Source organism: Melospiza melodia, chromosome 2 (assembly GCF_035770615.1).
Source record: "Melospiza melodia melodia isolate bMelMel2 chromosome 2, bMelMel2.pri, whole genome shotgun sequence".
NCBI classification, from domain to species: domain Eukaryota; kingdom Metazoa; phylum Chordata; class Aves; order Passeriformes; family Passerellidae; genus Melospiza; species Melospiza melodia.
The window spans coordinates 81866147-81880888 of NC_086195.1; the positions used below are offsets into that span (position 1 = coordinate 81866147).

At 35.3% G+C, this 14742-nt stretch overlaps 1 protein-coding gene across 2 annotated transcripts in view; it reads left to right on the plus strand.

Annotated features, from left to right (window-relative positions):
• NUP58 (nucleoporin 58) overlaps positions 1 to 14742 on the plus strand; it is a 35978-nt gene extending 21236 nt beyond the window's left edge. For both annotated transcript variants that reach the window (XM_063149057.1, XM_063149058.1), the window contains exons 14-16: positions 4618 to 4716; positions 7496 to 7591; positions 12775 to 14742. In XM_063149057.1, the coding sequence (XP_063005127.1) occupies positions 4618 to 4716; positions 7496 to 7591; positions 12775 to 12944 (365 nt within the window). In that variant the 3' untranslated portion in view covers positions 12945 to 14742. The remainder of the gene's footprint in view (positions 1 to 4617; positions 4717 to 7495; positions 7592 to 12774) is intronic.

A 14742-nucleotide genomic window follows, 5' to 3' on the forward strand; every position in this document is an offset into this window, starting at 1 on the left:
GAGGTTTTAATACTGATAGTAGTATTGTTGCACACTGTTTGTGCAGCCTAATATTGCCAAAGTAATTTACTCTTCATCTTTTTCCTTATCTTACTTTTTTTTTAAAGCCTCTCTTTGGTCAGTACAGGATTAGTTGTTTATGAAAGTCATACTCTTGGGATGTCACATTTAAAATCATTCCTGCACTTTTATGAAATGAAGTGAGGGATTTGAAGTTCCTGAACTTCCTAGTCCAGATTCAAGGGAACTGCTAATAACTTCAGTGAGCTTATGCCACTTACGGCATGACTTTGTGAATATTCTCTTAGTAATAGGAATGAAGAGAGGAGGGGGGAAAAAAAATCAAATGGCAGAATTGGCCTGTACCAACATAACTGAGGTAATGTGACTCTGTACCTGGAGATATTTTGTAACGTTTTGTAGTGAAAGGAGCAAATGGGAGTGTGTGAAGGTTGGTTTGTGGTTTGTCTCTTTTTTTCGTAGTTGTTTTGACAGAGTATTTCAGAACCCAACATTGTGCCAACTACAAGCATGATGCAGATAGAACAAAGCCATTAACTTATATCAAACATGTCAGCAGAAGTAGACAACAATATTTTTACTGCTTATTCAGTTGAAGTACTTCTACCCTCTGTGCAACTCATTGGAGGACCTGAAGAAATAGAAATAGATTGATGTTCTGAGTGGCACTTTAAGAATACTTGAAACTCTTTAGGGTTAGATGAAAGAAAAAGGCACTTGGAGTTCTCTCTAGATCAAAAGTAGAATTAGTCAGGCCTAAATTATTTCAAAGATACCTTGAAACCCTAAAAGTTTGTTAAATGGGAACATTTCATAGCTTTCCTAAATGACTCATTTCAGAGCTTGACTTTTTCCTAGTTTCAGATTAAGGCTGCCAATTTTTGTTTTGGAGAAAGAGAAGAATCTGTTCTTTCAGTTTTGCAGGAATCTTTAAGGACTGCCTCATCTTCACTTCCTTTTTATTGCTTGAGTTTTTAGATGGCCATTTGCTGAAGTAATGCAAATGCTGCATGTTTTAGCTTTATATTATGTTGTCGTGAATTGGATATACTATCTGCTAGAAGTTAAAATCGTACATATTTCTTTGCAAGATCTGGATCTTGAAGGGTGGGGTAGATGAGGGATGGGAAAAGGTTCTGAGAAAAAAGGCTATGAAAAGAGGTGTATATAAAGGGAGGGGTAAGGGATGTCTGTGTAATACCTGATCTGCTATTGCTGTTTTTGAAAATGAGAATTAAACAAGAAAATTAATCTGGCCTTTATAAAGTTCTTGATGAAAAATGTAATATATAATACTCTAGTATTGAGGGATCAGGATGCTTAGTCTCTTTTAAAAAATATTTGATGTTTACAATGTTAAGTATTTAGTAAATTAACTTAGAGTTAGTTACTTTACAGTTCTTTCTCTGAAAAAAGATAAATAATAATTTATTTTACATTTCTTTTCAGAAGTCAAAAGTTTAGTAGCTACATCTAAGCTGTGGGATCAGGGAATGTTTTCCCAGTTCCTGGGTGTAGATATGCACCCTGTGTTCTCTCTGTATGCCCAGACCTTTCTGGCTTCTACTGAAATAAAGAAAGCCAGTGAGTCCTGGCCATATGAAAGAAAGGGAGCAAAAATGCACTCCACTGCTCACCTGGGATGGGTAATCACAACATCAGGATTGTGGTGTGCACATTAAAGCACAAATTTTGTGCAGTTTTTTAAGCTAGAATTATTGAAATTATGCTCAAGTTTAGGCTTTTCACAACTTTTCTCCCTAGCTTGGCGCTTTGATTCTGAGCACAGCCTTTTTGGCACAGCAGTGAGGCTGGTCATGCTTTTCTGCAGTAGCAGATGAAATTTTAAACACTGCCTCATCTGCACCCTCCCTGAGCAATCTTGAACAGCTTGGAAGTTCCAATGATAGTGGCTAATCTACCTATTTATGTTGATGGGATCACAATATAAGATTTCAAAGGAAATTAAAGCCTAGTGCACTGAGACCTGTAAATGCATGAGGCTGCAACTGATGTTTTTTGGGTAAGACTAGACTGTCTTAAAGAAAGGCTATTCTTTAGGCTCACCTTTTGTCATATAGAAATAACCCCCTAAGAAACTCACTCTCTCCTTTACTGGTGAAGTACAAAATTAGTCAAAGCATTATGAAGCTGTTAGCACACTTTATGTTTTGACTTAACTCAGTGTGAGACTGAAGTTCTAATTGGAAAGGATACTCAAATTTTATAGCACTTAAACTTCTTATTATGTGGTTTGATATTGACTTTGGTTAAAATGAACCAGTGTATGACTTTGTCACAATCAGATCTAAATTGTAATGCTAAATTTACTCACTGTTTAGACCAGCTGTAATTTTTAAAAATTGCAGAAAATCAGTAGGAAATGTGTCTGACCTGTCTGGCTCTCTGTAATGGGTCCTATTCATTAAACTGAAGTGCTCTACAGGGCAAATACATAAAGTTCTAAAATGTTAAAACACTTTGTTATAAAGAATTTGTCTTGTACCTGTAATAGCCGGAAGTGCCATTTTTTCTTGCTAATACTCTCGGCTTCAAGGAGTCTTACTAGTCTTTTGCTGTTGAAAATTACGTTTACTTACAAGAACTATAAGCAGTGATGATACCTTCAGAACATTATGGTACAAAATCAACAAATATCATATGCTGCTGCTCAATAAAAAGTTTGTTAGCCTAAGGCATAAGATCCTGTTTTATATGATCTGAGGTGTTTTAGTATAATGTTTTATACTGGCTCTAAAAAAAGCATGTTGCATTTGGTAAAAAGCTTGGCCTGGAGGACTGTAGTGTTTTGTTTATAAGGTCTTCCACTAACAGTGCCTCCTACTGAGATAGAAACCTGTGTACTTGAGAAGGAACTGGATATGTGTTTTTGGGTTCTTTCAGTTAATTAGCTCACTGACTTGTGTAGGGGGTTTTGGTTTTTTGTCATTTTTCTTATTTTTTAAGAGCTGCTAGGTAGATGTATCAGTATTTAAACTGGATGTAAACAACTTTAGTTTGAAATCTGTGGAAATTTGTAATTGCAACATCTGATATACTTTTTTTAAAATGGAAGAAATAGCTTGGGTTTTCCAACTATTCCCTGCTAAGCAGAGTCTGAAGGCTAACAACTTTAGTTGGCCTTAAAATTTAGTTTTAACACTACTTGGTGTATACAGATGTTATTCAGCTTGGATCACGTAAGAATTTTGTGTTCCTAGCAAAAGTTGTCACTTTTCAACATACAGTGCCTTTCACTTGATTCAAAATGATTTTCCATTTAAATCTTGAAATACTGAAATTATTTTTAAGAGCTTGAAATATTCACATTTTAAAACTATATATAAATATTTGTAATGGGAAATTTTGAATTGAAATAGCCCAGATGTCATAATGGTTTAGGAAAAAGGTCAAAGGCATCTGAGCTTTATAGTAATATTTGAATAAATCATCACTTTCACAGAACCAGGATGTCAAGTATGCTCAAAGATGGAGAAGGCCATCTTGAGCAGAGGTGTGGATGTCTGTGGATTAAGAGTTTGGCACTGTATTTTATCTTTAATGGTTAAACTTTTTAAATAGTGCACTGAAAACTGTTTGAAAAAGACAGGAATAGAAGATTGTACTGTGAAAACTGTCAAAATATATTAATTATTTATCAGAATTAATTATTTTAAATTGTGTTAGTGATGGGCTAGCAAGTTGATTCTTTATTCCCCAGGGTTAAGGTAAAATAAAAAAAGGAACTGAGACTGTAAATTTCATCTTGGCAGACTGAAATTGTTTTTTTGACAGTCCTGCATCTTAATGTGGATACGCAGGGAAAGTACTGTCAACTTTTTTAAATTATGGAACAAACTCTGAAATTTTGAATGTATCTAATTCATTAAGGTACACAGAACTGTGCCTTTTGTAAATGGTTATTTAAACAGGTGGTTTGACTAGTTTACCTTATTGAATGGTGTTATGTAGCAGAGCTTAACAGAACTCAGTTATCACTTGTGTGGAAAAAAAATGAATTGTCATGTTACTGTGTAATTGACTTGCTTAAAAATGAACAATAAATTTAATAAAATAAAGTCATTGTCTTGTTTTTTATCTTAGTGTTCTGTTTAAATTTGGATGGTATACTTGAGTAGTTTTGAAGACTCCTATTTATTAAATTAATTTTAGGTAATACAGTTTTAGTTACATTAGTGTCAATTCTTATGTTTCTAATTTGAAAGTTCTCCCTTACTCTGATTTCATTAATACAGGTGGCAAAATGTTGTTACCTATGAGTTCTCTCAAGGTTTTGATTAACATTTTAAAGCTTAAGGTGAGACTGGGTAACTTTTAAAAATACTAAAATATGTTTTTATGTTATTAGTTTTGGTTAGTTTCACCTTACTGCAATCAGTATTTTCTTAGATTTTTGGTAAGTGAATGTAGAGGCAGACAGTAAAGTGAGAAATTTTGATGAGGTAAAATCTGGGTTCTTAATGGGGTTTGTTGAAAGCAATGATGTTCACATTATCAAATACTTGAATAAGTAAATAAAGGACCTCTTTACTGCCAAAGAGTAAGGCAAGTTTGTTCTCATTTTTTTTGTACCAGGGCCACAGCCATCTCTGGGAGTTAGTTTTGGAACGCCATTCGGCTCAGGTATTGGCACTGGCTTGCAATCAAGTGGCTTAGGTTCTTCAAGCCTTGGAGGTACACTTTAACTTTTTTAATCTTTCATTGAATTATTATATCGCACAGCTGAATCTCTTGCAAACCTTGCACTCCACTAAGAGGATGATATCTTTCAGGGAAAGACCTTACAGTTTGGCAGGTCTGTGCTTTCCAGGCTTCTTCCTGCCTAGCAGGAGGAGTTGCTAGGGCTAAGCCATTGTAGTGAAACCCCAAGATAAACAGGATTAGGTAATCACAGAGCGGTTGTGCTCTGAAAGCTAGGGAAGGACATCATGTGTGTTAGAGCTACAACTTGACTGAATATTACCTATATGAAAATTAGGCACCTGAGACATTAGATCACATTAGATAATCCATGGGAGCTTTTCACCTTTTAACTATAGGGACCTATTTCTGCTTGTATTAAAATGAGAATAAATGTTAAAAAGTTACTGCCATTCTGTGATCCTGAAATCTGTTTGCTTTAGCACTCACTCTGTGCCTGAGTGCTGAGGTGGGGAAAAAAATCTCCCCCCCCAGCTGAAAAAGCAACACGTGAAAGTGAGGGAAAAATACTTACCAAAATGTTAATAGTGCTGGTGTCGACTGTATTCCAGGAGAACACATGACTGAAAAAGTAGGCAATATTAAAAAAAATAAATTCCAAGTTAATGTAGACATTTTATTTTACATGTAATATGTTCTCAGCACTAGAGCTACAGATAGAATTTGAGTAGCAGAATCTAATGGACATGTAACTTTCCTGTCTATGTAGGTTGGGGTTCCTACAGATACTAATGTTTTCTGGAGCTTTTATAAGATCTGCAAAGAAAATGGTTACATCTGCTGAGTGCAAACATAACATGGCTTTTCTTGTTACATCCTCCCTTCTCTGCAGCCTCAATCCCCATTCCTACATTTTACCTTTGAGCTGAACATATGAGTCAGTGATGTAATGTATTGAAAATAATTAAGCGTCACTCAGTATTGGGAAGATGATGCGACCTGGACATTACATGAGCTTTACCTTTAATAATCATCTTAAAATACCTTTCTATCTACCAGTGTCCCTTCTCATCAGATTTTAAGTGTTTTCAGACAAAAGAAAATCTATATACCTAAACAAGGAGAAAGTGAAAATAATGTGCTAAAAGGAAATTACTTTAGAATTACCAGTTTTTCCTGCAATGTTTTTAAATGCCTTAAAAAACAAACCAAACAAAATTCTTCCATTTCTGCTGAAAAGGTTGTAGACTAAAGATTGTTCACTAGTCTTACATATGTAAATAAATGAACATTCCAATTGCTTTTAGTTTTGTCCAAAATCCTGACTTGTATTCTCTTTTTTTTTCCTAGCTCTCTGCCTAGGAAGGTATTTGTTTGCATCATTAATTTGCAAAATGTCTTAACAAATCCATAAGACTGTCTGGTAGAAGCAAATGTAGAAGAATAAACACATACCTGCAAAATAGCCTGTAGGTGTGTTCTTGGAAACAAATTGGCTGAATGATTGCTTAAGTTTGTTTGGGATTTTAATCTTAGGGATTAGGGTTTTTGAACAGGACAGTTTCTTGTGTATGCTCTGGAAGTTCTATTTTAATTGGGGAAATTTGCTCTCTTTCCTTGATTAATGTTCAGTTTACATTGACAGTGATAAACAGAGGCTTTTACATTTAAGTGTATAAATTATTAGCATAGATCCTATGCTTTGTTAAATATTTGCAGACACCTTGCCTGATCATTGGTTATGGATTTCAACTTAGAAAAGACAAAAAAAGTATGTAATTTAAATGAACTGTCTTACATGGAGATGATACTTGTCATTACCTACCCTTAATTTGATTTTAAAATCTTAGAAAACTTGAGACTACTGCTCCAGATAGTGTGTTCAGTCCTTACTGGTTTTAAAATCTCAAAAATATTTCTGTAAAGGAATGGTAAATGCTCAGTTTGCAGTAAATAAAAGGATTTTTCCTCACTTGAAACTTAAGATGGGAGCATGATTTCCTCAAACATGAATACAAATACTATTTTCTTTTTGAAAACCTGAGACAGCCAAAATCAGAGTATACAGTGTTCTTACTGTTCCTATTGTCTGGCCTCTATTTCAAGTTTCAATTTAGTTTTTCTTCAGAGTGACCTCATATTAATAACACAATTTGAAACCTTAAAAAATTTGTATTATGAAATATGAATTTCAGTTGCAAAATCAACAGAATTAAATTTTACAGCTGTAAAGCTGTACATTTAAGGCTGCCCTTTAATGGTTTTTATTCTGTATTTAAACTATGTTGTAGTTTCCTAGATAAAGCTCATTCCTAATAACCTGGGAATGGAATGACTCTAAAATAAGCATTGTGTAAACTGAAGAAAATGCTTTTGCTCTGTTTTAAACATATTTCTTTTTTCTAGAGTTGTAGATGAAGATTGTGACTTTCTGTAATAAGTCATGTAGCTTATATCTGAAATTTCTTCGTTTTGGCTCATTTGGTTACCATTTCCTGCCAGTTTAATGGCAATTCAGTAGATAGTTTTTAAACTCTGAGAGTTCACACCACCTGTTTTTATAATTTTTTCTTTATTCAGTTTTGGATTTTGAAGGTAGTATTTTTCTCAATACTTTCCAATTTGCACTGTTTTCTTAACATGATGCTGTGTCAAGGATAAATACTCTTCAGACAATAATCTTAGGAGTATTTTTTTACAAATAATGCTTAGAATTATGTTTGGGTTTAGAGTACTCACCTAAAACCTATGTGTCTTTAATTGCTGTGTCTGTAATTTTTTTTGTTGTATGTCTTTACTATTATTCTACTAGGATTTGGAAGTAGCTCTGCCTTTGGAAGTAGTGCCACAGGAGCGTCATCATTTGGGTTTGGAACTACAAGTAAACCATCAGGAAGTCTAAGTGCAGGTTGGTTTGTTTCTTTTGAATTCAAAAATCAAGTTTATCTTAAAGCAAGTTTATCTTAAAGCAAGTTTTATAATCAAACTGCTGCACTCACTTCAAGAAATTGATTGTTTAAAGTTGCATGTGTAAATCACTGTTAACATAACTATTTACTTGCTAGAGACACATTTTCAGATAAGTTTCTGGGTTCTGTTGAAGGTCTCCTATGTAGACAGTATTGATTGAGCATTAATGTTTCCCATTTCATGGTGTCTGTCCCAATTAAGAGTGGACGCAGAAGGTCAGATACAGCCTCATACAGAGAAGAGCAGTTGTCACTTGAATGCATGGTATGAGTTACTGATTGAAATTCGTGCATAAATTAGTCACAAATATACTAGTAATTTGACTTACTATATTTACTAATAAGGTTAAAATTATTTTCTGGAAGCCCAGAGGTTTCCTTAAAAATATATAAGTGCTTACTCTGAATAGTGATTTGCATGTATTGTATCTCTGTATATATTTATAATTCATTATATTAACTACTTTGAAAACATTTCCATGGCAATTGAACTACACAGTACTCATTGAGCTATTTTGGTTTCATTTTTGGGGGGGTGATAAAATATGGATGCTATTGTGCCTTAACTCAAAGTCTGAAATATAGCTGGCACTTCTATTTACCTTTTAAATAGGAATAGTAGCTTACTAAGTTATTACTAAGCAAATAGCTTCTATAGTCTGTCTTGAAGTCTTTTTTCAATGGCACATTGAAGGAGGATCATTTCTCAAGAAAAATGTTTGATCAACTGCTATTAAAAGAAAAGAGCATTTTGCTAGTATTTACTAGGATTTGTATTCTGGATTCTCCTTGGTTAGTGATGAGTTGCTAGGCCTGTAAAGTACTTGAAGCTTTGCATTATAAGGTGGAAATGGCTCACTGGGTTAGCTGTGTAACATTCATGAATATTAACAACCTAGTAGATTCTTTATGGGACTCTTTACAGTATCTGGTGTCCAAGCATAAGCCTTCTTTTACTTAGCTCTTAACATGAAAAACAATTGGAAACTTACACTGCTTATGGTTTTATCTTGTAGCCTATTGTTCCTGAGTCTGTATTAAATAATATTGCAGCATTTAAAGCTGCTGGATTACAAAGTTAATAGTTTTTAACATACTAAAAGTAGAATTACATAACTACTTGTATGGATCAGTTGTCCATCACTAAATAAGCATCAAGCCAAAATAAATAACAAGTCTGTCTTAGCTACGTTGGTGGTGTGCAGAGGCAATTTAGATACCATTTCCCTCAAACCAGACTTTGTCATGGAGTCAGTGCCATCAGTCTCTTTTGCAAATGAAGGGATTGCATCCAATAAAATTAAGATTGTCAGTTACCTCAGAAAGAGTCTCAGCTACAGAAAGTAGCTGAATAAAACCAAGTGAAATGTAATTTCTGTCATTTTTTGCTTTGAAAATTAAGTGGTCATGAAGTCCTTATCTAGATGGGTTATGAAATAGAAACTGCTATTAAAAATTTGGGAGTCCAAAAACGCACTTTTACCTTCTCTATCCAAAACCTTATGTCATATAGCACCTGGATTGTGTATGATCTATAATTTTATTGAGGGTGTATAAATGTGTATAAATTGGTTTGAATTATACCTGAGGCTAGCTAGGTTATATTTACTTCTTTCAAATTTGTTGTGTCCTGTTTCTTAGGTATCATTTACAGGATCTTGAAAGCATACTCTGGTTTATCTTACAATATAATGGTTGCATCTTGTTTCTGAATCTATTTCTTTGAAAAAGCTAAGAAAGTGGGGTGAATATGGGTTATGGAATTCACTGTTGTTGCTGCTTGGGTTTAGATATGAGCAGTTAAGTGTTTTCCCAGACAAATGTGTCTGGGAACACTAGGTAAGTGTGTGTTCCAGCACACACTGTTCCAGGCTGCTTAGGCTGCCCCAGCTCTCCTCCACGGATTTTTGATAAGTTAGATCTTATCTTAAAACTATAATTATAGATCCCCAAATTAGTTCTGTCAGCAGTTTGATTTTTATAAGTTAGGTTTAATTGCTTTAAAAGATGCAAAAATATTTGTAGCGGTATTACTGCTCTTCTCCATTTCACTTTGTGTTTGAGGAAAAAAATTCTGAGTCCTCTGATAGTCTTTGAGCATCTTCTAATAGTAAATTTGGCTTGGTCCAGGAATGGTTGTTGTGTTCATCAGCAGATGAAGAGCAGAGCAGCTTCAGTGTGCTTGCATTTTCTTTAGTGGACACAGATGTGAGATGGAACAGTGAATCAGGTGTCCCTCTTGAAACACACAGAGACACTCCAGAAAGCTGACTCCAAAACAAGTCCCATTTAATTGCTACTCTTAATCATTTAATGGCAACCAAAAGGCTCATGTTAGTGAGCTATTGTAAAGGACATCAGACTCTCCAAGTAATGGGAAAAGGAAAAAATCACCATTAAATTTATTTAACAATTTAATAAAATGCTAAGAGGAAGGCGAGTGTTCAAACACAATTTTTGTGAAAACAGATGGTAAATATACTTTAAAGATCTGAGTTGAAAACTCCTGTTGGAGACTTATTTTTATTGAAGAATTGCAGCCTCAGTAAACTAGATAAGAGATAATAAGTGGGCTGTGTGGACTCATACTGCTGAAAAACAGACCTTAATATAATCTTTGAGCAGCTTTTAGATAGAAAGGCTATAATAAATCAGTCAAAGCTGTTCTTGAAATACTTTTTGATCTAGAGCACCCATTGTGGCATGGGAGATGAAAGCAGGAATGGATTGCCATCTGATGAACTGCTGTTTCTCCCTGTAGTATTAAAATTACCCAAAAAATGCTGTTATGGGGAGGTACTCACCTTAGGCTTACCAAGCTAAAGGGCTGACAGAAGCAGAGATGCACAAACCCAGTGAATAAAGTGTGATCATAACACTGGAGAGATGTGAAACTGTGTCCTTGAAGGGCAGGTTGTCATTTACTTCCTGAAAATCACTGTTCACACATAAATAATACTAATTTCATCAGAGACATTGTTGATCACATACCTATGGTTCAAGACTGTGAGTCTTCCATCTAAACTGACCTATTCTGTGACTGATCGTCTTTTCTTGCAACAGAAATAATACTCAATGTATATCTTGTTTAAGTTTTTTATCTTGAAGATTTTTCATTTGAGTGTTCAGCTTTAGGGTTTGGTTTACTTCTGATGAAACTTGGTGCCTTGGCCTTGTAATGCTGCCATGACAGGAGAAAACCATACATATGAATTTCACATCTGCCTTTGTATACTTTGATGGCTGCCCTTAATGTCACTGCTAGCATAACAGCTATTACTTTCCAAGCTGTATCTAAATTAACAAGCATGTTCTCAGTCTTCCATCCCATATCTTATGCATCTCTTACTGTAATATTATTCAAGTAAACTGTAGCCTGCCTTCCCTGCATGCTTCAAAATAATTCCTGCATCTAGAAGCAGCAAGGTGGAGGTAATTGATGAACACTTTACTCTTGCCTACCGAACTCCTGACACTAGAGGTCACATGCAGCTTTATTATGAATGGCATTCATGATGTTTTCTGTGGGAAGCAATGCTTGCCTGTTATCTCACATACATGAAAAGGTAACTTTTTTTCATTCAAGAGACTCCCTGATCAATCTTAGCTGGGATTCAGAGTTATCAGGGACATGGAGTAACAATTGCATGTGTTTTCACGCCTTACATCCTAGGATGAGAGACAAATTAGCCCACAAAATTTAGACAAGACCCAAATGACCACTATCAGTCACTCTCATTAGTCACACTCCAGATCTGCACAACCATTACACTGACAATGAGTTCTATGCAGGCAACTGCATGCTGTAGGACTGTGAGTTACTGGAATGTTGATAAGGAATTTTCTTGACAAGATGTGTGCAACCCAAGTCCAGACATTGCAGGAGGAAGAGTTTCATGTTATATTTTGAAGTATTTCTTAATGCAGTGTCAGTAACAACTGAGAGAACAGAAGACATCAGGCTTGTGAGAGCTACTTTAGGATTCTGATGAGACAACCAGTTGGGCTTTTATTACTGTACTCCAGAAATATTTTATGCATTGAGTTGAAGATACTGATGTGACCAAAGGACTGCTTCAACTGTCCGCTAGAGAACTAATGAAGCAATATAAAGTAATGCATATTGAGAATATACCTTTCTTGATTGTGAACCAGTCTCATTTTTCTTATTATCTTAATTGTTTGCAGGTTTTCATATACAACTTGTATGAAGCTCTTTGTTAAAATCTGAACTTGCTCATGTCTTATTATTTTGTGGTCTTTTGAGACAACAAAAAGTGAAGTTATGAAGTTCTGCTTCTTAAAGTAATCTTTGAGATGTTTCTAGCATTCTCTAATAGTTGCAATTATTATCTAAGTTGATGATGCATAATTGATACAAATTTATAACAGAAAGTGAAATGAGTTAGTATTACTGTTGCTGGAAACTGTAGGGGGCTTTTTCCAACTGACCTGGTTTCACAGCTGCATATGTTCGGTTTGTTTACCTTGATAGAAGAGGGTAGAGGAGTTAAAATAGCACAATTTGCTCAGCCAGTCATGCAGTTTTTCCAAATCTTTGTTTCTAGTCTGGTTTTGGTTTGTCATAAGGGGTGTTTTCAAATACAAACAGTCTGGCAAGGATTTTTTGAGCCTTTTCTGCCTTACATGTAAGGTGTGATGTGTGCCACGTGTGTAAGACTGAGCAATTCAACTCCAGCTTTGCCATTTCCCTGCTGTGAGTGGAGTGGTCCATGGTCCACCTGTACCTGCTGCCTTCCCTTCCACCTTAGGAGTGCACCACATGTTTATGCTGAGAAGTTGAGGAATTGTGGTTCTTCTGTTGTATGATTTCAGTGGGACTTTGGTGTGCTACTCTTGTATGGGTAATGGTATCAGAGACTTGTGGTTTAGGTTAGGATTGTTGGCATTCACTGAGGTGGTCTCTGTTAGTGCTGCATTATCCAAGATGCCATGGCAAGTCCAAGTGCTCTAGCAATGTGATTTACCATCGTTGATCTCTGTTGGTATAAAGTGTTACAGCTGCTGGTAATAAAGTGGCTGCTGGTAAAAACTTCAAGGAGAATGAATTTACAATCCTGATATAACTGATGTTTTAAAATATTTTTCCCTCCCCCATAAGGCTTTGGGAGCTCGACTACATCTGGGTTTAACTTCAGCAATCCTGGCATCACAGCATCAGCTGGCCTGACGTTCGGGGTGTCTAATCCTGCATCTGCAGGCTTTGGGACAGGAGGGCAACTTCTTCAGCTGAAGAAACCTCCAGCAGGAAACAAGCGAGGGAAAAGATAGGCACCCCTTTTAGGGAGGGGGAAGCGCATCAACTTTCTTCATCTGAAAAGTCTATTTTTGTAGATTGATTAATTAAATTGCATCCCAGGAGATTTATAAAAATTTTGCTACTTTTCCCTAGTGAAATCATATTGAACAGCTATTTTCTTGTGAATAGAAACCCGTTTATGTATTTTTATTTTGGGCCCTAGTTTTAGAAATGTTCTATACTGCATTATTATTAAAGAATCTTGTAAAATCATCTATTTAACCTAATGTTAGTAGCAGAATATTTTTTGTTAATAAGCTTTATACCATATGAATATATGCATATTTGTTGTTTTTGTACAGATAAAATATATTCTAGTACAAATACTAGAGTTCATATCTTCTGTTCCTGGATATGGCCTTTAAATCTACTTCAGGGTGTTTTTGTGTATATGGATGTAAATATATACAGTACAGTGCACACATCTGTGTGTATGTATGTGTATATATATATATGTATAAAACACAGATGTGCATACCTTCCCCCATCGACAGATCTCCTTTTCTTTGTGTGTTCTGTTTCTCCATGTTGTCCTGTGGTCCCATATCCAGATGTTCCTAGGAATTTCAAATGGGGGGTCCCAGGCTGTGTCATCATTGCTCCTGTGTCTTGTTGTTTAAAACCAGCTGAAATACAATGTTTACTATTTCATAAAGTTTGGTAGATAGTGGTTAGTAGCTCTTTTGGTTTTACTTTGGTTTTTTTAACCTTTTTTGTGGCCCATTTAACAGCCAACTCTAAAGAAGAATCTGGGATTTTGACACATCATTTCATAGGTAATGTTCCCAAAGTGTTGGGTTTTGTTTTTCTCCTGAGCTGGAGAGTAGGGCACTGCTGGATTTCAGCTGAAAGCTCAGGATGCCACAAGGTCTGTGTGCAAACAGGAGTTGTCAGGCTGGAGGAGCTTTTCCCTGAATGTGAGAGAGCTAAGATGCACTGTCCTATTGAAAACCAAAATTAAGTGTTACAAACCCAAGTTGCTTCATGAGCTTCTCTTCAGCCCTGCCTCAAAAGCAGTTGGGCATCTGCTTTTGAAAAAGGTGTAGTACAGTAACTTGCTGTTCAAAAACAGAGGAAAATTATGTCATTTGAAGGTTAAAGCTATTGCAGCAGTAGTTTATGAATCTTATATACTGTAACATCATAGCTTGTTGTTCTGCATCTCCAATTTGGTGTGCACTAGGAATATCCAGGAAAATATCGTAAGAAGGAAATAACAAATCAATTGATTCTTTGCAAATAATGATACTAGGTTGATGTGTGAGCATGAAACTTTGGAGCCAAGTTGATTTTATGTAGAGGTTTTGTCATTGGCTTTCTATTGTTAAAGTATTACTATCATTTTGTATGTTTTGGAAGTGTCTGCGTTCAGCAGCGATTGCTCTTTGACAAATGTTTGGTTTGTCACTTAATCTGATAAAATTAAGGGAAACTGAGCACAGAATTCTTCACTTTTGTACTTGTATGTTGTTGTTGCATCTTTGTGAGCAGTCTCTTAGGAAGGGATATGTGTTTTTTTTAATGTCACAGAAAAATAAAGCTTATGGTTTATTTTGATTTCAACCTGTTTTTAAACTTTTACTGGGCTGCAGTCAAAACTTTAATGTTTGTATTTCTTTGTTACTGCTTTTTTTAATAGTTAATATGTTAAACCACTGGACTCTTATAATGTATTAATTTGTGAAACTAATTCTAAATGTGTACTGTTTGTCCATATGTGCAACTTACCATTGTGCAAACAATAAAACAATAATGCTGTGATCCTTGTAA